This window comes from Zootermopsis nevadensis, unplaced genomic scaffold (assembly GCF_977971745.1).
Source record: "Zootermopsis nevadensis isolate Lab colony 2312 unplaced genomic scaffold, Znev_1.0 Znev_ptg000030l, whole genome shotgun sequence".
NCBI lineage: Eukaryota > Metazoa > Arthropoda > Insecta > Blattodea > Termopsidae > Zootermopsis > Zootermopsis nevadensis.
The window spans coordinates 21,837,252-21,861,093 of record NW_028259162.1 but is presented as its reverse complement, the minus strand read 5'-3'; the positions used below and the strand labels follow the sequence as shown (position 1 = coordinate 21,861,093).

General features: G+C 40.9%; 1 protein-coding gene and 1 long non-coding RNA gene across 8 annotated transcripts in view; one reads left to right on the top strand and one right to left on the bottom strand.

Moving 5' to 3' along the window:
• LOC147872220 (uncharacterized) overlaps positions 1-23,842 on the bottom strand; it is a 94,554-nt gene that overhangs the window by 27,874 nt on the left and 42,838 nt on the right. The window contains exon 2 of the long non-coding RNA XR_015537947.1: positions 3,317-3,400. This is a non-coding gene — a long non-coding RNA (uncharacterized LOC147872220). The remainder of the gene's footprint in view (positions 1-3,316; positions 3,401-23,842) is intronic.
• Positions 1-23,842, top strand: part of LOC110836352 (protein O-mannosyl-transferase TMTC2) — a 745,449-nt gene that overhangs the window by 695,607 nt on the left and 26,000 nt on the right. For all 7 annotated transcript variants that reach the window (XM_087359005.1, XM_087359009.1, XM_087359004.1 and 4 more), the window contains one exon: positions 12,501-12,615. In XM_087359005.1, coding sequence (XP_087215131.1) covers positions 12,501-12,615 — 115 coding nt within the window. The remainder of the gene's footprint in view (positions 1-12,500; positions 12,616-23,842) is intronic.

Sequence of the window (23,842 nt, the reverse complement as noted above, 5' to 3'; positions counted from 1 at the left end):
AGAAAATGCTGTATTCTGAGAGCCAGTTCCTTGTTAAATATTGTTGTCAGCAAATGTTCAGGCGATAAAGGGATAAAACTGGAAATTGAACGGAATCCTTTGCCGACTCTTTCAACTGTAAGTAACATGTTGGTGGTGAAGCTGTGACTGACATTGACTAGTTTTCGACGTGAACGGGCCTCGACTGTGATTCGAAACAAACCTAGAGAAGGAACAGTAATGTGAAAGGATACCGCGTGAAGCAGCACGAGAATGTGTAGAAGCGAGTGGAATTTGGCGGTGTGTTTATTGCAGTCATAAACCTGTAACACCTACAGACACACCCAAGAGAATTCATGGAAATTTCGAGGCAGAAGGTGAGTGCTGTCAGTGATGTGTGTTTACCAAGGACGGTGGGAGCATTAAGCAGATGGTCTTTGAAGGCGTGTCGACGTTTTCCTCGCGGTAGGAACTGGTTTTTTGAAATGTCCTTTAGACGAGCTTCAGGCTTCGAAGGGTTACATTAGTGCACGTAATTTCGAAGTTCGTACCCCGGTAGGGACGGACAGACGCTATAAATTCGCTAACATAGTTCCAAATGAGGAACTCCGCTACGAATACAGATATTCAATCTATTCTATTACGAAAAATCTGCATAATGATGAACTTGAAATCTGTACTCCTCCCCCAATATTGTCAGGGTGATTAAGTCGAGAAGAATGAGATTGGCGGGGCATGTAGCACGCATGGATGGGACAAGAGGTGTGCACCGGGAATTGGTTGGGAAGCCTGAGGGGAAGAGACCGCTGGGGAGACCTAGACGTAGATAGGAGGATAATCTCAGGCAAGATCTATGGGAGATAGGAGTTGAAGGAGACTGGATTTTGTTCGCCCAGGACAGGGTCCGGTGGAGGGCTTTGGTTAATTCGGTGATGAACCTTCGGGTTCCGTAAGCCATCTGCTTGGTTGGGTCCAATATTTGGGAAGCCTGAGGGGAAGAGACCGCTGGGGAGACCTAGACGTAGATGGGAGGATAATCTCAGGCGGGATCTATGGGAGATAGGAGTTGAAGGAGACTGGATTTTGTTGGCCCAGGACAGGGTCCGGTGGAGGGCTTTGGTTAGTTCGGTGATGAACCTTAGGGTTCCGTAAGCCATCTGCTTGGTTGGGTCCAATATTTGGGAAGCCTGAGGGGAAGAGACCGCTGGGGAGACCTAGACGTAGATGGGAGGATAATCTCAGGCGGGATCTATGGGAGATAGGAGTTGAAGGAGACTGGATTTTGTTGGCCCAGGACAGGGTCCGGTGGAGGGCTTTGGTTAATTCGGTGATGAACCTTCGGGTTACGTAAGCCATCTGGTTGGTTGGTTGGGTCCACTATTTGGGAAGCCTGAGGGGAAGAGACCTCTGGAGAGACATTGACGTAGATGGGAGGATAATCTCAGGCGGGATCTATGGGAGATAGGAGTTGAAGGAGACTGGATTTTGTTGGCCCAGGACAGGGTCCGGTGGAGGGCTTTGGTTGGTTCGGTGATGAACCTTCGGGTTCGGTAAGCCATCTGGTTAGTTAGTTAGTTAAGTCTATTACCAAAGATATTAAGCTTTCGAGGAATGGTACTGTCACTGTGTACGCCCATCTGTAGGTCGGTGTTTCGAGATATCAGGATACATAACGTGTGTTTAACACTCAAACACTTCGTGTCCCATGCATAATTTAGTGCAGGCTGGTCCTTTAAACAATTAAACTATCATCAGTATGTTCATCTATGTCCATGCCTCATCGTAAAACGTAATTTCCCCATCATTTGAACAGGCGTTTATTCCCGGTTGTGATGACGACAGGTCACATAATATGATGTGGCACTACGTGTTATATATATGTAATGCGCCTCTCACGACTGGATGAGCAAAATTGGCACAAATTAACGAGGGATGGACAAATTTTCAGTGAAGACGCCAATGCCCTGGATCTCATTTCACGTCAGCAATGGAGCACTTCTGCGTTTTGCTTTCGAAACTAACACTGAGTACACTTAACAGGAAAGAAGGAAAGTAACTAAATTTGGTTAATGTTGTAGAGTTTGAGTGGTAAAGTTCTGAGACCTTTCTGAAATCATGTTGTAACCTACCATAAAAGACTAAGCGATACAGGAAAATATTTTCGATTTAAAAGAAGCGAAGTCGAGGAATAAGATTACCATCACATTCTATTTTTAAAAACTTTCGTATTACATTTTCCAGTGGCGTTCGCATCCATGCAGATCACTTTTCAGGAGACGAGGCAAAAAAAACTCTTTCGTCGTGTTTTATTAAATACGCGAGCAATAGCCGATTCAGTTTTATACTAAATCATGTGTCATTTATCATCATTAATTATCTTTCGACAGCATTATAAATTACGCAGTATCGATTGCCTTTTTGGCGTCATAACAGAATAGGACATGAAATGGTACGGATAAAAATGATATTAGTGTTCGGTGCTGTAAAATTATTGCCACTGAGGCCCTGAAATCGGTCTGATGTTGGACAGAGAATTAGCTGCTTCTTTTACTAGAATTTTCCATTCCTGTGTCGTTGGTGTGCATTTTAAAAAATAACTGCACCGAGATGAAACGATACGAGAATACTTTTGTGTGCGCGTATTATTTAAAGACTGTACTTTTCTCCACTCTTTGCACAGATTGCATAAGAAGAGTGCAGAGTAGAAATTTCAGATGCTTTCGAGTTTTCTTTTTTTTTTGGGGGGGGGGGGGGCTAACCGCCATAACACGTATCAGATATTCACTGACCATTTGTTTCGCTTATATCCTAGTGTCTTGTGTGTTTGAAACTGGAATAGAAATTTACCAATTTATCTCGTAATATAACATGAGTCCAGGACTCATTTCGTTTTGCAGGGAAACAAAAACACATAAGGCTTCCCACGCGCAGCAAAGACCTGGACTAATGTCGGAGAAGATTGCATTTTGCATCTTGTGGCTTCGAAAGTAATGTGAGCTCAGTTCTCTGAAAAAAGTGAAATCAATTGCTTTTGTGCGTGACCGATTTAATTCTAAATACGTTTGTATCAGGAATTTCAAACTGTTTCAAATGTTTTATGTACATATTGTAACGAATTTAATATTATTCTCTCCGCGTTGTACACTCTGACAGCAGACTTCGATGAGCTATAAACGTTTGCCCTAATAGACCGATCATGGGTAGGGTTCACCTGCAAATACGCGATAGGTACCCATGTGAAATTTTCTCTTGCAAATTTCAAGAACAGGTTGGGAAAATGGCTGTCTAGACCTACAAAAACTTCCAACAATTTAACAGTATTCATGAAACTAAATACCTGCCCCTCGCTTCTGCGTTTTCGTGGTGTCTTCCAGTCCCCTGGCAGCTTCTGTGTTCTTCCTCAGCGTTCATTGGCTGACTCCTGCGAATAATGAGTAAGAAAATCAATTAAACTATGATACCCTATACACGAGGAATGCTTTATTGTTCAAGAATCTGAACATGATGATTAAAGTTATGTAATCAAGCTCAGAGCTAAGCTTCGTATCCAAGATTTATCATTCCTGCTCAAAGATTAACCGCATGGCTCGAGAGAAACGACCTTTAACCCGCCTGTCATGAGTCATTGCTCATAATAATTCAGGAAAAGTATTCGCTATCTTAGAATTAATACGAGAATGCAACTTTTCGAATCGCTGCTTGGATTTCTCTTGCGATATTAATTACGGAGGTCAATCAAAAAAGACACTTTACTTAGTATACCCTTATCGACATGAGTCCATCAATAGCTACTTCCCAAACGCTTCTAATATCATTCCAAATCTCCGTACATTTGATAATAAAGTTGCGTCATATTGTGATAAATATATATTTGTTTAAATCTTGTCAGTCTAATCACAATAAAATTCCTATTAAATATTAAAATATTACTATAATTAACATTTAAATATTTAAAATATATTAAATGATGTTCTCTATCGAAATGTTCGATTTACATTAGAACATCACTTTTTTACACGACATGTTTCAGTTCTAAAAGAACCATCTTCAGGTGTATAAAATTGTATAAACTTACATTTGTTAATTGCATTGAGTTTATGATAATTATTCCGTAATTTCTCCTTAAGATACGAATCGTATATTCATCATCACGGCGAGAAATAACCTGATTATTTCCGGAATTCGGGTTAAAGTAACTTGTTCTCTCGATCGCCTGGATCCAAACTCCACCGGGACACTCACTATGGAAATGGAACTTTTTCGTAATTTTCACACATTCCAAACACAAGCGCATTTTTTTAAAAAAAAATAGCGGACTGTAGTGTCTGGCTATGAGTTCTGGGAAGGTGGTGCGTGTTTCACGATGCTGCATCACTTGCAAAAGACATCTGATGTTGATTGGGATGAGAGTATGATTTTTTGAGAATAAATCTATTTAGAACTGACCGTTGTCTGCTTCAAGGCCCCCCAGGATAACCGATGTAAGTGAACTCACTCACACCTGATGTACTCAAAGAGCAATTTCATAGTCAGTGACCCGTCAGTCTTCCGCTAGACGCCATTAGTGTCGAGATAAAATGGACACGGGCGTTTAATATCGCGATTATTCGGAGGCACTAACTCGGTCACGTGAGGGACTTCGAAAACGCGGTCTGTACCAACGTTTGTCGACTGGTCGAAATTTGTTCTGCTTCGTGTAAGCATTATTGATTTGGAAACAGGGACCCGGTGGGGGGGGGGGTCTTTTTGTGTGGAGCGGTTGTGTGACACAGAGCGGGGCCGGAATCGTAGGATTTTTAGGAATTTAATAACGCTTTATGTAGTGCACACGAAACGTGGGTGAGCGGACTTTGGGGGGGGGGGGGGGGGGGGGGGCAGCCGACCTTGGCATCGCAGCGCCGCTGCGGGCGAATCCATGATTTCGAGATGCATCCCCATGACGGGGCAGCAGCTACATGCTTTGTACCTCGTTGTATCGCAATATCGCAGCCAGCTGTACGTGTGAGCAGTGGCGTGCAGCAACGTGCGATATACAATCAGTGGCGTGCTGAACACATGTCAGTGGCGTGCAACGCTGTTTTCCGAAGTGTAAGACTTTCTTAAGACAGGTTGGTCTCTCCTGTCTGAGGCACGCATTACAAGGCCAGGAGGTTGAAATAAAACGAACCGGTGCCATTTGCGCGTGTAAGACGCCAGTTTCGCTTCATATGCTGATGAAAATAGCCTCTGCCCCTCGTTTGGCTATCAAGACAACCTGCCTGTACAGTACTCAGGTCTGTGTTTATCTGAACGTGTGAAGTTACAAGTAGTTTGTCCGAAGATTGTCTGTCTCGTCGCATTCGCGGACTCCGGAAGCAAACGAGGAACCTTGGGCAAGCGGGGTTGCAGATCTACTAGGGGCCCCACTTGGCTCCAGTCCCTACCGTTTTACCAACTGCCTCACTCGACTCTTGCCTTCCTGGTTGCACTGAATCTCCGCGGGGTGGGACAGGCCACGACCGCCTCCTTTTGAAACTTACCAAGTCTTCGTTTGTAATTTACGTTCCCCTTTCTGACTCGACGACACGAGGTGTCCGGGTGTCTGTGGTAGCTAAGATCAGATTAGCTCGACGTATTTCGATTTATTCTCTCGTTCCCGGTCGTAGAAAAATAAGATGACTGTGATAATTATGGAGAACTGAAAGCCAGTGATAACGTCGGCAAAGAAGGAGGACAAGGAGGAACGAGGTAGACGCCGATGCGTGTTGGAATGACTGTCGTGTACAGACACGCTGAAGGCGTTCTGTTATGCGCCGAATATAGAGCATCGGATCTTCAAAAATACTTTCCTTTCATTGTGCAATTTCAATCAGTCTTCCGCTGCGATAACCTGAAATCCCACAAATTATAATTCCACCCGCCATGAAATACACTTTTTGCAGGTAAAATATTGTTCTGTAGTCATCGGGGGGACTGGAGTAGATTCTAACCCAAATAATTCTGACAGTTTGCTTTCGCGGCCATGATGTCTTCGAGCAAGTTAGTCGTATGCCTCGAGTCACAGATGGTCTTTGCGAGTTTTGGAACAGAAAGTTCACGCAGGTTGCAACCTGTTTTATCAACTACGAAGTAATACTTTATTTTCTTGGGTTCTAATTGCTGCGTGTCATTTTGGGCTGTAACACCCACAGTACCTTCATTAGCTCGAGTTTATTATTCTTTTCATACGTAGAAATTTTCATGACTTTGAAGTGGACATTAATCAAAATTTTATTTTTTTAATATTATATATTCTCTGTTGACAAGGTCATAAGTGAATGATGAATTGGAGATGCTGTTTCGGGACCGTGATCTAGTTTGTGATAATAGCCCGTAATTTTTATGCGATGAATGAGGAAAATCAGGAAAACTTGAATCAGATTGGGCGGTCTACGCAAGGAGACTTGAATCCATGGTCTCCCGAATACAAGACATTTATGGCGACCACAAAAGACGATTGATGTGTGTCGAATAGACGACATGTTATCAGTTATGAGATTAACGTAGCCAGGAAAATAGTACTACCTATGGTTGTGTATGATACTTTATATCTTAATTGCGTCATGTTTGTGTTTTATTGATACAATATTTTATTTTCCGTCTATACACAAACTTAAAATAATGTTGTTTAAAATTACTTAAAATTATAACATTCTCAATAGATACTGTACCTTGTTACATTTTGTATTGACGACATGTTTCGATGTGTATTACATCATCATCAGGTCTATCAATTTTAAAAACTGTTGTACATCTTGCGTTGCGTATATTGATTTGTTCGATTTTAAGTTCGTTCCTTTAAATTTGGAGGTTGTGCTTGGATGTTTTATATCTGTAAAATTAATTTTCAAATCGTGATTTTGGATATTGACATAGGAAATATAATAATTTACTAATTTAAAGAGTTATTGCGTAATATAACGTAATACAATGTAAAAGAATCATAATAAATAGTAGTAAAAGGTAGTAAAACATACCGGGTTGTAAGTGATGTGTTGTGTGTCCGATATTAAGAGACGGTAGACTGCACAACCTCCAAATTTAAAGGAAGAGACTTAAAATCAAACAAATCAATATACGCAACGCAAGATGTGCAACAGTTTTTAAAATTGATAGACCTGATGATGATGTAATACACATTGAAACATGTCGTCGATATAAAAAATGTAACAAGATGCAGTGTCTACTGAGAATGTTATAATTTTAAGTAATTTTAAACAACATTATTTTAAGTTTGTGTATAGACGGAAAATAAAATATTGTATGATACTTTACTTTCTTTCTCAATTTCTTGAACCCGTCCAGTGGAAATTCTTGTTACTCAAAAAAAAATCGTCAAATTCCGAACAACTGAACGACGAGTTTCTTACTTTGGTTCATGGGTTAACGGAGAGATCATTTACAATTTTACAAGCCATTTGCTTCTCAGAAAATGTTTATTCGCATTTGAATAACAAACGCTGTTTGTCGGAATACGCACATGAACATACTGGAAACTTAAGAATTTTCTAATTCTCGTAAGTAACATTAGGAAATGGTTCTGGCTGCTACTTTAATTTTTAAGCTTCGAAGTACTTTAATACATGGATTTTCTGTTTATAAACCATAACTGACATAAGTCATTTATTTTCGTTAATGGCGAGATTTATGGAATCATTAATCACTTAAAATCACATTATAGCTCAATAAGTGCTGTGCCAGCCATTAACACGCACCAAAGCATACATTTTCTTACATTTATAAATCTTATTCCTTGGGTCTAAATACAAACCAGAATTCATTTATTTTTTCCTTTATTCTGATAGGATCTCAGGCGTGAAGGAAAACGATTTTCAATGTGCCAGTTTATGTTCCGTTGTTTTCAATGCAAAAAACGCTGAAAAATTCCCGGAATATATTTTTTTTAATTGTAAACGCATTTACTGTGAGATCTCGCTTCGAAAACTAACAGCGCAACGAAGGACTTCTGAGCAGTCGACAGTTTTACAGCTGCTCAAAATGTGGTCTGGTGTAGTTGATCACGGCCATCGGAATTTGCGTATTTCGTCCATAACCTGACACACTTCGATGGGAGTCCAGCGAAGGGCTTCCATTTTTGAACAAAATATTCTATTGACGACTTTTAATCTTGCATTCGTTAATCCTGGCGAAGCTGCTCTCAAACCACACAATTGATTATACTGAATATTAGTACAGTCTATTCTGTGAGGAATTCTTTTATTTATTAACGACGTATTAATTTCGCTTTTTATGATTTATTAAAATCACAGTGCCTAAGAATTTGTCCATGTAGCGCTGGATAAATGTCATTAGAAAACAATTTTAACTGCGTTCCATAAAAAGTGGACTCAGCTACATCCGATCTTAGTTGTCTTCAGAACCAAGATCTACTTTAATTACAGGTGAAATAATTTATATTAAATTACAGACATTTAAGTAATAAATAAAAGAGTCTCCACCCTGCAGACGTGGTGTGGTGGGTTCGAATCCCGCTTGGTACGTGTCTACTCTCCCGTACAAAGGATTTATGACTGACGCGGGGCAGAGTATGAGGTAAGTCACAGATGTGTCTATGCCAACTGCTGAGAAGTTCGAATCTTCATGAGTGTGGGCATCCTTAAGCATGAAATTAATATTGACGTCTGGATGGACACCCCTTGCCTGTCACAATTTTACTGTAAACATTTTGACTTACCCTTCGTGAATGCCTAGTAGCGGATTGAGGATATAAATATAAGGGTTTAAACGCGGGCGGAACACGGCAGAGAAATTATCAAAATGTAGAGCAAAGTAAGGAAATTAGTTAATTAAGAAGTAGGATTCAATGCTGATGTCTGCTGTTTACAGGAGCAATTAGCAATTAACAGCTATTAAATGTGTCTAAATTATTTGCCCAGTGAAATTAATCAGTACTTTTTTTAAAAAAAATTATGAAGTTAAGTCTTCATCTTTAATTGGTAAGATACGTAGCTTTTTACTAACTGGATTTGATTTCTCAAGAATGTAATTTTCCATACTATAATTCAGTGGAGAATCGCCCGGATGATAGAGGCATTAAGCATCCCTGAAACGTCGCTCATGTTCTGCCAGAATACACGGCGCAACATTCCACGAATAGACAGTTTCAGGTAACTTGTTGTTTGTGTCTGAAATATTACGTCATATTGAAAATGAAAAAAAGTTCAATATCTGCGGGTGATTTTTTTTAAAATTAAAAATATAAAAGTAAAGCTTGAGTCTAAAACACACTTTGTACAGAACGTGTTTGGAAATAACAGGTTTTTGTTCAGTTCATGTTAGAAGTTGCCGTAGTGAATACTAGGTTATAGCATCAGAGGGCCATTAGTTTGTTCATGACAATTCCAGACCCAAGGAAGCAATAAGCATCCAAGTTTATTACATTATTTCCCAAGAGTACATATTTCTATGCCAGTTTTGTGAAGGGGCATGCGTGAAGGGAAATTTAAACAGAAAGGGAGTCCACAAGCTCAGGACAAATATTTTAACGCGTGCAAACATTTGAAAAGTTAAATTTTGTAGAAGCAGAATGTTTAGTTTTATTACAACAGATACGTATAAAAAACCAGAAACTTCCGAATAAGTGTGAATCATTCCCCGTCATCAGTTTGATGTTATAAGAGTGTGTCTCGCTTCAGGCAGTCACATGAACCTAATTCTAATCTAAGGAAGACCTTAAGAACTTCGAATTTCATAATTAGTGTAGCCTCGCCTCTACATGGGGGATGTGCGCATAATCACTTGTCAATGAGTTTTATAAAAGCTTACAGTGGCCCGCGAAATAGCGAGTGGCCGTTTGTTTCAATGCATGTCAATATTCGTCTCCGAATAGTGGTAATATTTATATGAGGATGTGTAAAGTGTGATTTTAATTAATTTAATATTTTGTCCAGTAAACCAGTTCACTAAACTTCAGTCCATGATTTCTCTAATTTGAAACAAACGGGCCACCGAAATCCAAATGAACGTTCACGTCTTCATGAAGATCATAATTTTGTTTTAAATTTACAGGTAATATTAATTATGAGCTGTAAAGAATTAATAAAATTTCGATTATTTTCTGGTTTATCCACTGTATTCGTGTCACCTGTGCTTACTAGGCATCTACAAAACGCGAATGTGATAAAATCGAATGGAATAAAGCCGAGACGCGGTCATAAAAATGACCCCGCTACATGGAACTGAATATCAGTTACAAAAGCCCAGCATCCACTAGTTCGAGGCCACGCTCCATTTAAGTCTTACGTTCTTGTACAAAAATGCAAATGGTAGAATATCGATGAACGTTGTAGTCTGCCTGCTCCGTCAAAGATATTCTTTTCCCTCTGTCAACCGTCCCTCTCTCGCCTCTGAATGAAACTAGGTCAGGCGATGGTGCAACCAGCTGTCGGTGAGAGAATGCGCCATTTGTAAAGTGAGCTGCCACACAGAAAGCGAGGAAATGGAGTAGAAGTTAACGGCTTCCCCGCTAGGAGCGCTACTGATTCTTCTGCCTCCTGTAGCGTCAGCGTTAGCCTGGAGGGAAATGGTTCAGTCATAACTCAGTTGGCAACGCAACATGGCGACGGGATCCGCGCTTTTGGCGGGGAGGAGGCCATGTTTTTCGTTTATGAAAGGAAGAAACATGGTCCTGACGGACTTTACGTTATGCAACCACTCTGAAAGATAAGTTAATGTGTTTGTGCCATACTCACGAGGAAATAGTTTGCTGGGAAGTGAAAACAGTTGATGATTATCTGTTCCGAAGCACCACGTCTCATCCTACTTCCCCACAAATCAATTTCCTCGCCAGTCGACGGAATGATAGACGAACATTCCCTTCAGCTGAGAAGTTACGTAAGTTCCTCTCGCAGCTTACTGATATGTAATGAGTACACACGATTCATAGAAACACGTCTAGAAATCTAACAAACCTGTCGTTCTACATAATCTAAATACGAGTTGCAGGCAGTATCATAGAGCCTTGCAATTCTAGTGGTGTTACGTGTAGTCTTTTGAAATGTGTAATCTGACAATGGAATGTAATTTATCTCATGGATTAGCATTGTGGGCTCATGTGTAAATTACCATACAACGCCGCTGCGCTCCCAGTCCAATTTTGTTGAATCTTTGCTCGAAACAGCAAAGTTTATTGCGAGAAGTGTCCTTCTGTAGTAATTTTAGTCGTTTCCGCCAGGGAACTGCCACATGCGTACTGAAAGCGCACGCAGACCGACATACATTGTCACGTTGTGAATCCACTTGGCATCCATAATCCGGCGTTGTAAAATGGGGTAATCCGCCATTAGACAGTATTCTCTCGTGGAAACTTTGACAGTACTTTCCTTAGAACTATGATTCCACGGAACATAATTTAGGCGTTCTTTACGCTTAATTCCAAGTTAAGAATACCTTATTCGTACATACTGTCCGTCCGTATGTCGCATTTTTCAGCAAAGGTTGTGATGCCATCTCTGTTCTTTCTCGAGAAAGTTGTCCATAATCGCACTTATTTTCCTAATAATTTGTTATACCAACATGACGGATGGTCAAAGTAGTGATCTGGGAGGATGATCACCTGAGATGATGTCATTACCACAGTTGACGTCACTGCTCTGATGTCCTCCTGAATCTATACAAATCGAGAACGGCTGAACAGATTTTCATGAAAATTGGTATAGGCGTTTTGTAATTGGATATTACTACACACTAACGTAACGGACGCTCAGAGCTGCGAGGCCAGATGATGATTCTCTTCAACGAAAACCTTGCCTTTCGTGCTACCATGTACCAGTTTCTAAACGAACTAGCCATGCTGCCATCTATCAGCGGCCGTGTGAACTATGTCTCCTATCCGTCTGCTGCGATGATCAGCCGACCGCATAATCTACCAATGGTCATATGAACTATCCGTGTTGCCATCTATCAGTAGCCGTACAAGTTACACAGACAGTGGCGCAAAGGACACATTTAGAAAGTCTGTGTATTTACATGATGGAGCTTTCCAGTCTTGTTATCTGTGTGTCACTTCACTTTCCTAGTTTACCACCTGTGGTCAAACATTTTTTCCTGTAAAAGTGTCTCTTCTTTGCTGTAGAAAATGTACAAAATATTTTCACGATGTGTAGTGCCCACTGAACACGAGAGATTCTATATTGATTTACGCTCATCTGATGGTTTTACATTAAATATTTTTGGTCTTTTGAACTTTCATTTTATACTCCATTGACGAAAGATGGTTATTGACTGCAGTGACATTGTCTCGCCCTAAGAATCCTTCCTCTGTAGACATTCAGCTCTTGTATTGACTGCCAGCCTACTTTCGATGGGAAAGATTGTTTCTGTTTTCAGGGCACACTCGCTGGTGGTTGATAGCTCTCCGGATGTGGACCAGATATGAGGACAGACAGACAGACGGTGTGAACTTGGTCGTGAGACAGTCTGCCAGAATTCGTTTCACGCTTTAATCCTAGTTTCTTATCTTCACGTGTGTCTTTGTGTTCCAGCTTACGGGAACCTGGGGTCCGTGTTGAGTTCCCAGGGCCGCGTCGAGGAGGCGGAGTGGGCCTACAGGATGGCCCTAAAGTGGCGCATCAACATGGCAGAGGTTCATTATAATCTGTGAGTACACGAACCAAGTATTTTCTTAAAAATCTGCTCTCCTTAGACTGTTTTATCAATGTTAAATAACATCATGAACCCAAAACAGGAAATGGATCACGAAAGCGAGACGGTGAAAGACACTCAGAATTTTAAACAAGACTGAAAATGTACACTCTTTGGACAACACGCAAGTTCTCGCTATACATCATTTATCGTTGCCACTTTAAGCTTATATAACTATTGTAATTAATACTAAAGGACGCATTTAAGGATTTCGAATCTCCGAATGCACCGATGAGTAGCCTCCCCATAAAACTTTACTAAGCCGGGTCTGAGGTTTTCACGGCGGCCGGTACTCATCGACCTGATGATGGAGGTAGCAAGGACCTCCGAAACGTTGCTAAACTTCTAATTGACTACACGCTGCTACAACCCAGAAGGCAGCCGTCTTCGAACTCTCCGAAGAGAAAATTCCTTGTCCTACAAAATTGGGTGGAGGATTAAGGAATGGGGTATATTTGGCATGGTCCAGACGAGAATGGTGCAGTGATATGAAAGGACAGATCTGCAAATGTAAGAGAAAAGAGGTCATTAATATTTTCTTGTGATGTGAGGTTAGAGTTGGCAAGGGAGGCGCATACAGAGAAATAGAAAGGAGTGATTTGGCATGATTTAACGCTGCTTTCTGTAAACAGAGATTTGGAAAGAACCTGAGAAAGGAAAATGCCCTCTCTGTAGCGAGGGTGAAGATGCTGTATATACATCATTACAATCTTCGGAAACAATGAAGTGGTAACTTAGAATAGGAAGTTATACTATTGCAATTGACGAATGTAGCAGAATAATTGTATAAAATTATAAGTAAATGGGAAAATATATCTGGAAATATGGAAGGGGGTTAGATTTATCGTTTTAAGGTAAATATTGTATATTACAAAAGCGAGCAAATTTCCACCGTCGTACAATAGAGTCTGTATTTTTCGAAACACTGACTAGGGTTGTTTACTGCAATAGAAAAATGTCCTCTTGAATTTTACGAACGCGACTGATGGCTACAGAAGTACAGCACAACTTAGTTGGAATGAAACGATTTAAATGTCGTAGGAATTCGTCTGTGATCGTATTATTTAAAGAGATGTGTGGCCTTCCCAATCCCTAGGTTTGAAATCTACTGACTATTTATGTGGGGCAAGATGTAAGGGCAGGTCTACAAGAACAGCCCACAAACACTAGTTCAACCAAAACAAAACTGGAACGGGACTGAGTCAACGTCTCCACATTTCTTAGAATTTCTACGAAAATATCCGAACGAGTTCGGTTTTGTGTCCACCGGACGACAAGGGCTGCTTATCACTTGTAAATTTTAACTCTTTGTTTCGTGTATCGACTCGCTGCATTCTTACGTTTCAAACAGAAATGTTTATTCATTCCAAAATTCCTCTTTGTCCGCCCTTGTTCCTTGTTACTGGTGTATCTCGTGTGCCTAGTTTCTCTGCTTAATTCCCTTCTGCTCGTGAAGTGCGTCGTGCAGTGGCTGGTGTCAGCCCAGCGGAGTGAAGCCATGTTCCCTCGCGCTGACACAACGCGACGTCCCGTTGACGAAGAGGCACTTGAGAGAAGCTGAGTCTCTCTCCACGCATACATGACATGGGATCTCCATCAGCATTCCGAACGGTCCATTGGGTAGGGTCCTTCACACAGAGATGCTGGAGGGTCTCAATTTGCCATCCGGTTTACTGCACAGCTCTCGGACCGTCATCGCAGTTCAAAATGACAAAAGACGCACGGCGACTACAGCGCCTCTGCTGATAAATGCAAGCATTTCGAATTCAAGACATTCACGCCCTTAATATCGATTCTTTCTTAATTCTTTGGACTATTTCATGACGATGTTTCAACTCAAAGTAGTTAACACAGCGAACAGTGAGGCGCGGTATGAATAAATGTATGAAGGGTCTAAGGAAAGCCGTGGTAGGTTAGACGGTTCTAAATTTTAAAATATGTTTCGTGCGTTGACCCTTCTGCGGGCTTATTTGGGGAATATGGTGCACATACCGAAGCATTCTGGCACCAGTTTAATATCATAATTGTGATTACTATGTCACTCGCATTTTACGCGATTAGCAGGAACCTAACCTAACCTTGTCTAACGAGAGTCACGTGGTGTCACCTGTGTTGATCGAAAACGAGAGACCCTTCGAATGTTTCCCGAATACTTCTGCAGTCTGAAGTGGTATGTGTGCGAGCACTGGGACACTGAATGGTGCAGCGAGAGATTTGTACCCCGGAGGGACGGGTCGTCTAAACTTTGTAACACTCGCTGAGAATGTCCTAGCACGTGATAATTTTACCGCCATGATCTTGATGTTTCAATCAAACCAAATAAAGCAGGCGACGAAAAACGTTCCCCGTGTCATCACGGGCATTTTGCGGGTCGGGTCTTTATCTCGGGCACTGCTCACCCACTGAAACTAAAAGAGCCCGCCTGTAAGCAAGTGATGTGAATACATCCAGGCTCTTCCTCAGAACTGCATAATTCTTATGACGTCACACGCGTTCCGGCTATACACACATTCTTACAGATGATCTGTTACAGCAACGTTCAGACCTACAGTGAACCATGACTAAAACAAGTGTAACTACGGAACCCGAAGGTTCATCACCGAACTAACCAAAGCCCTCCACCGGACCCTGTCCTGGACCAACAAAATCCAGTCTCCTTCAACTCCTATCTCCCATAGATCCCGCCTGATATTATCCTCCCATCTACGTCTAGGTCTCCCCAGAGGTCTCTTCCCCTCAGGCTTCCCGGTGCACACCTCTTGTCCCATCCATGCGTGCTACATGCCCCGCCCATCTCATTCTCATTGACTTAATCACCCTGACTTTCTTTCTTCATGGAACCCGAAAGTTCGTCACCGGACTCTATCCTGAGCCAGCTGCATCCAGTTCGCTCCATCGATTCCTGTCTCCCTAACGATGATGTGTAATCATTACGAACCTCACCACGTCATGTCCAATTTGCCAAGTGCATTACACAGCTGATACGTCTCTGTGAGGGTGAGAGAACATTTTTTCTCATCTTAAGACTTCTTAGTCACAATTCAAGACACGTGAAGGATTTCTGGAACACTTCCTTGGCCTCACATTAGCCCAATCAGCCCTGGTACATGATACTGCTCCCAGCTTTGGAGCTGCCCAATAATTAATTTTGTGTTTCCATTACAACGCACTTGGTAAAAAAAATACTGCCCTTGCAAATCCATTATCCCTACATCTAATGCGTTCAACAGTAATCTGCTTTTCAGCTCACCAGTTATCGGCCCATAGCACGAGCTAGCGAGCGAGCGAGGAGTTTTCATGTATTTCTTGCGATGATGGTTCGTCTAACTTTAGTATTTTCAACGATTTAATGGTAGCGTCGGTCTGGATTTCTTGTTTTTTTTATCTCCTGTCATATTTAATTGTGAATGAGAATCGGATTTTTTTAATTTTGATTAGTCGCTTTGCAGGCCGCTCGTCACCGATTCTTCGCAGTACGGACCTCGGTCTACTTTTGTTTTCGTTCTAAGTGATGGAAATGGTCCTGTCAGTAATGTACTTTAATGCCGTGAGACTTCAATTCCTGTCGGTATGACAAGGCTTCATAATTTGAACCCTGAGGGACTCCAATATTCACGTAATATTCTGTATTTCAGTGTGGGGCTACTTTGTGGTTTAGTCATAGTACAATCACACACACGAATATGTCCGTGAACCATTTAAAGCCCTGCAACCGCTTTGGTAACCATTAACCATTCACTTTGCATCGATATGTTTCCTACAGGAACTGTTTCCTTAAATAGCATTGACCATTTCGTCTTTGTAATGGTTTTGTATTGTTCCTCATTCGAGGTATCCTACTCTGCTTCAGACCTGGGATTCCGTGGGTGCCCGAACGATGGGTTAATTCAAGTGTAAGAAGCCAGACGGCTTAACTCGTGATGTCAGAAGGAAGGAGTAATTCCATTGCCTTGTCAACCCTGAAAAACCCTTCCTGGGCCTTGGGTCTTCTGTTTATTCCCCTGATCACCGACTTCTTGCCACGCAGCGAAAGCCGATTAACGCGGGCGGGGGCTTTCTAAAATTCATGTTTTATTCAACGTAACTGACATGATTACAATTAGGAATCTGTAATGAGATCGAGACATAAGCTTTGTTTACAGGTGGGTTACCTGCTGGGAGCGATATCAGCGCAGTAGCGGCCAGCAAACGAACTGCTGCACACGTTATGTAGGCCTGTGATGTTTCTGGTCTAATTCATTAAGTCCCGTTCATTTATTTCGAATCAGACTGTACGGCTTGCCTGCGTTGTCACTGAGCGACATTCGAGAGTAACAATTCGTCTTCTGGAAGACAATAAAAACGTACTTAACCATTTATCAACATACCACTGCTGTCTGCACACCTAACCATAACAATTTCTACTGGCGTGGTGTGTTTTAAATTAATGAAGTAACTAGCTAATGGACTCTTTCTTAAGAACATGACAGATAAATGATCTAGGTTTAAAACACGTAAGATACTAATTTTGTACTGGATATCACGTAAAATATACAAAACTGTCTGCAGATATAAAAGTCCTTTATCTAAAAATTTATAACCACCTGAATCGGAAGTATTATATTGATAAAATGATGCCGAAGTTAAGCGAGGCATGTTATGCAGTTAGATGAGATCAATATTTTATGTTGTCAGTGCTGACACACTTAAATAAATCTTCTGTGCCTACTTTCAGTGTATAATGATCTGTGAAATATTTTTTGGGGTGATTTATCTAAGAGCAAAAGGGTATTTACTTCACAGAAGAAAATCAATAGAATTATGGCCGGTTTGAAACTAAGAAATTCGTGTAAAAGCCTGTTTAAGCAACTAGAAATTTTACTTATTCCTTGTGAATATATATTTTAATTAATTAAATTCATTTTCATTAACGAACTTTATCACAAATAACGCTGAATGTTTAAGACAAATAAAAACCACCCTCATAGATCAATTGCCAACCTTTAAAGTTTTCGGAGACTTGGTCACTATAATGGCATCAAAATCTTGAGTAATATACTACTAGTCTCAAAACTATTTCGGGTAGAAAAGTATCATTTAACGTAACATTGAAAAGATGCCTGAATACACACATCGAAGAGGACAGTTCGTTTTAGGGGTGGTTGTACTTAAATGTCTGCTGTATCGCAGTAGATTTAGTGAAACATTTTAATATAATATTTTCATTCTATGCTTTTGTCGTTTGTAAAACATAATTAACATTTTAAATCTTAATCATTTGCATGTTTTATATTTTACGATTTATTCTAAATCCTAGAGTCAGTCTCGACTAACTTTTGTTTCTATGGAATGTGCGTCTATGTTTGTATGTACACTATGGTTTTACATCATTCGAGGAGAAATGCAGCTTATGAACTATTAGATCGTAAATAAAATTAGAAGTTTAGAAAAATTAAGAATTCAGCCCAAAAAATGAAAACAGAATTTAGGAACCATTTTAAAATAGCCTGTAACAAAATTGCTCCAACACCGCGAATTCGTAAATAATTTTTATGAAACTATCATCAGTGTGTTTGGTGTTGCATTTATGAGTTCGATACCCGCAAGTCTTTGATTACTGTCCTGCGGTACAGTCGCTAACAACAGTCGAGTTTGCCTTTGGATAGTACGTACTGCCATTAAGTTTTCTACGAAAATCTTTCATTGTTTGTGGCTCCATTTGTAATGGTTACTGTGAGCAGCTGCTTTGTCAGAGATGATGTATTTGCACGAACAGATTAGCTGTCTTTATAAAACGCCTTACCCTTTCAAATATTGTCAGGATGACAGCTGGCTTTTGAATAATTTTGTTCCTTTGTTCTCTTGTTCTGCGACAAAACTTAGCTTATTTGTGTGACAGACGTACACCTATTTTTATTTTGTTCTAGGAGTGAAGAGTGTGTTGCTTTGTCATATTGACAGTTTAATTTTTGTAGTGTTTACAATCTGCATTTACGTAATTTCAAACAGTTTATTAAAGTTTGTTCTTAAATGTAGCTATCCAGGGAATACATAAGAATATGGCAACCGATGTCAGTTTGTATTATGCATTTTGATTTGTTAATTTCTGTAGCAATGTTATATTTATTGTCTATGTAATGACACTCTCAAAAGTGACTTAACTTGGTAAAAAAAAATTGTTTTCCTCTGTTTATATTTTTGTTCACGTGACTTACACCCGTCTTCTGTGAAGGCGAGGAGGTTCTATTCCACGCCATTACTGCTGACAAAGCACTGCTGACCTCTGGCGAGCGAAAGCTTTACCTCCCAGCGACCACAAAAACTGTTATCAGATTACTCCATGCACAAATAATAGGCTTTTCTAACCAAAACCTTTTCAGCACCTCAAAGTGCGTTTTTTGTTTTCACTAATATTTTATCGTCGTGATAGGAATACGAATTATCTGAAGGCTGTGATAATAGTCCACAAAACCTCAAATGAACTGCTATGAATTTCATTCTTTGCACGGAAATTTCGCGACAGTTTTGAATCATCCAACAGATAGAGCGAGTTTAAATTATACGAATTGTCATTATCAGCTCGTGCACAGTCGGAAGGAACCAGTCATCCACACTGCTCTTAAGAATGCAGAGTTTTGCGATGAATTCCTTCCTGATTCAGCCCCCCCCCCACCCCCCGAAAGTCAACGCATGATAATAGGAATTTAACAAGTACACACGTGTGACAAAGTGGTTCTTGAGGCAAAGCTGAAGAACGCTCAGATAGTCAAGAAATCTGGTGTCTGTTATTCTAAGCCAGATGAATCCAATCCACAAACAATATAACAAACTAGTTCCCTTACCTGTACCTACAAGAACTACATGTTATGTAGATCAGTGTCTCCTATATCAATGCGCCATGGGCGCGGGGCCCTAAGTGAATCTCCCTGTTCACATGTTTCAACGCTGCGACGAGAACAGCTGGACGGATATTTATTAAATTTGGTATTTGGAGATTCCAGCGAACTTTAATTCCTTATAAACGGTAATACCAACATGGCGGACGATGGAACTAGTGATGTAGATGTTTCAAGAACATGCAGCATTAATCGAGAATTTCTTAAACGTCAGATCCCAGCTCTACAAGTCCATTTTCACACGGCTGATCACCCAAGTAGGGGAATCAAATTATTTGGTAGGGGGATATATACACGTGCTTATAAATTCAATATTAAGCAGATTTCCAAGGTCAAGAATTAGAACATGGAGATTGTGGGAAAGTTTGATGTTACATGTCCGAAGATTTTAAAGTTACTTACAAGAATAAAATAAATTTCATCTGTCAGACGCCCAGCACAATACCCTCCATGCTAACAGGCACTGCATTAGTGGTGTTAGTTAATAGTACACCTAATTTTAAATTGAATGTCTGTATTTGATTAAGATAATAAAACGTTCTGTTTTATAAACGGTTCCTCTGAAATTAATAGGCGAAGGGGAATTTCGATGTATTCTGTTTACATTACATACACTGACAGTGTAATGTAGCAAATTCAAGGGCCTTTCTGAATATTCCCTCTTGTCAAGAGTCAGTTAACGAAAAACAAATGAACCAGCAGTCAGCGTTTAATACGTCTGTGTGTTTAAGAAGCTGTGTGAGGTGTCTAACAGGAAAACGTGAGCCAACCGAAGCGGTTTTGGTTGTCTGGGACGGCAATGTGCCAATTTGTTTAGGAAGAATTGGAATAATTTTAAAAAAACAGAAACCCAGACGTCCACATAGATCAATCAGTTCGGTCAAATCATGTCCAGGTGCTCCAATATCAAACGCTTACCAGGAAGGCCTATTAGCCTATAAATTACCTAAACTGCTGAATTACTACGTGCTCGGTCAAAACCACGTGTTGACTTTGTGTAATTGGCCGCTGGTTACGTAGGCCTATGCTATGTTATTCAGCAAATTAAAGACTTTGTTCAGGGGGTTGATGGTGACTCATACAAGATGCCACGAGAAGATTGTAATTTTTGTAATTTTCATCTCATATACTTGGGCTAGCCACGGTGGTCTAGCGGTTAGAACGCTGGCCTTGTAATCCTGGGGTCTCGGGTTCGATTCCCGGCGGTGCCCGAATTTATAACTTGTGTTGGGCAAGGCCGTGGTCTAGGCAACACGGAGTTTTCCTCCGTGGCATCCCAACAATTACTCCATTCACACACAGAAGAAGGCAATGGCAAACCACTTCTGGATCATCTGCCAAGAACGTATATGAACAGGTCCCAGTCCGAGAAAAGGATGGAAGGATCCTGTTCATATGGACCTGTCGTCAGACAGAACACTAAATAATAAAATAAATACTTAGGCTAATGAGATCGAAGTGAAGATGGTTGAGCATGTAGCATGCATACAGATTACTGATACATGTACCTATACACTGTTTTAGTCGAAAGACGGCGTCGGAGAGGAGCAGTTGAGTGAACTTGCATCTGTGCTTAATTAAGCACCACGCCATGGGACGGAGGAGCCCACATCCATGCATTCTTAACCTCAGCTCAGTCGTGAGCTTCAGGCCGGCCGCTTTAACCCCGTGGGAGGAGCCCACATCGAGGTTGCACGGCTCGCAGCCGGTCTGCTTCGGGCGGGATTCGAACCCTGGTCGTCCAGCCTGTAGACCAGTCCTATGAGAGAGTGTTGATTGGATTCAACTGGCTGAGAATGGAGTTGTACCCTAGGTTATTCTGATTAATATAATGAACCCCAAGGTTCCACAAAAGCTAACTATTTCTCCCCAGTCTAATAACGCAACGTGGAAAGCGTCAATATGGCAATGAATGTTGCGAGACTCGAGGCTGTGAGCCGGGTTACGTCACCGCGCACTCATATACCCTGGCGAAGAGGGTAGCAGTTTCCTCCGAAGCACTGGTAACCACCTGCGAGAAAAAGTCGATTATGGCACCCCGTGCGTCAGCGGATTCATCGCCGTCATTCAGGGTGCACTGGAGCCCACAGACCCCCCCCCCAAAAAAAAACTAGGCCCCCAACCGGCGCGCGGTCTCTACCCCGCAGCAAACATTTGCGTCGACGCACGACGCCGACAAACAAAGCGCTGGCTGTCCTGCAATTCATTTAGTTTGTTTTCCGTTGACTGTTAACTATTTGCTCGCCCTAGTGTCTCCGTGTGTTCTCCTGATTGAGTCCCGAAATCAGATATTCCAGCTGACCTACTCCGCAGTCCACTGCACGTCCATTCTCTTTGTAATGTGACTCATTCAAGAGACTAAGAAGTTGTACCGATTAATGAGATAATTTATTTTGTTTCATTTTAACTTATCCATGTCATCTGTCCTTTATATTTCTTTTCGTCGTCTGTTCTTCATTCGTTCTACTGCTTCTTCATTTGTCAGCTTTATTAATTTCTTCGTTACTTTTTCATTCTCCGTTTTTTTAAATTTTAATTTAATTAAAACCTACGCAGCCGACCAGAACTACAAGCTCGCTGCTAATACATGCTTTTATTATCTCTTTAAAATCCAGATGAGAAAATTGTACATTAATTAAAACGTTTTCCTGATTACCGACATTATTTCCTCGCCAGTATGAAAATCACAAGGCCTTATGGGGAAACTGGTATTCCGTGCATTAGCGGGCTATGTCAACTATCATCAAAGCCTGCTTCATGTTCCGTGTTGAGAGTTATCTGAATTAACTTCCTGATAAACGTCCCTACTATCGTCTAATGGACCTTCTGTGTTTCACTCAATAAATAACATCATCGATACATACCAGAATCCGACGTGTAACATGTAAGTCCTTCTTAATTGCGTATTCTAAAAGAGAATTAAAAAGCAATGGCGATAAAGCAGCTCCTTGTTTTAGATTGTTATGAATAGGAAAGTGTCAGACAAGTGGTTACCTGTACGGACTTTACTATGGGCTTCGTTTAAGCACATTTTGAAATGCTTAACTAGTTTCATGGGCTTTGCAAACTCAATAAGAATGTCGTACAGAAACTTAATCATACGCTCTCTTGAAGTCTCTGAATAGATGATGTACTGTCCCATTGTAATCCAATTGTGCTGAATGTGGAAATGCTGATTAGTAGCCGATCGATTACATCTACATAAGCAGTCATTCATGACATAAAAATGTCTGAAAGACTTCTGAATATGGCTGACAACAGTGATAAACCTAGATTGTTAGTGCACTGAATGAATGAATAAGTAAGTTTTAATAAGTATAATACAGTCTTTAAACTGTTCTGGTATTTCTTGTAAAATATAAAATTAATAAATGAGATTTCAAGTTATCGCTGCTTCGAGTATGGAAATGGCTGTCTTCTGGGATGTTGTCAAGTAGAAGTCTTCCGACGTTTCAGAGGTGTTTATTGCCTTCATGCTTACATTTTGTCCTGATGATGGGAACGTCGGTGAACTTCTGCCAGGTCACACGGCGCAACAACCCGGAAGGTCCTTGCTGCTTGTCTCGAGCTCATTGATTTTGCTTTTCAGAAATTTCCTTTCTTTGGTCCTGAAAGTTGTGCCAACTTCGCGACTTAATATTCTTCATACATTCGGCTTCGATTCTGCAACGACCGATATTTACCCATCTTCCTCCTATCAATAATTTTGAACGTCATTCGTCAGACCGTGATTCGTGACGCTTTAACTCGTAATGTCCTTTCTGTGGCTGAAATTTTTACGGCCATTCCAATATTCTCCCAAACTCCGTTGACGTCCACATCATCATCTACGTTTACCAAAGTTTCAAGCCTGTTCCTTAACGTCTGCTCCATTTAGCTTCCTGATATCAAATCTCTGTACATAAAAACTTTTGTACATCTCATTTGCATTCTACCGATAACCTCTCCCTGTAAGTTATACAACATCGGTCACTATCACAGTTAGCATCACCCCCCACCCCCCACCCCTAAGAGATCGGACGTCAAGTACACTCGATTGTCGTCTTCAATTTGTCAAGGCGCGATTAGCCTGATTATGTTTTCTTACCAGGACACATCCTAGTGCTCATGAATTAAGCGATGTAGGAATGTAATGTCAACAAATGGAGTTTTCGCTATTGCAAATGTTGATACTCCAGCACCATTATCATTAAAAACCCTTACTCCCAACTGTCGGGATGAAAACATCTTCCTTCCCCACCTTTGCATTGAAATCTACTAAGAAAATTTCCTAAGGGGATTAACCCTTCAAGTCCATATGGTAACTA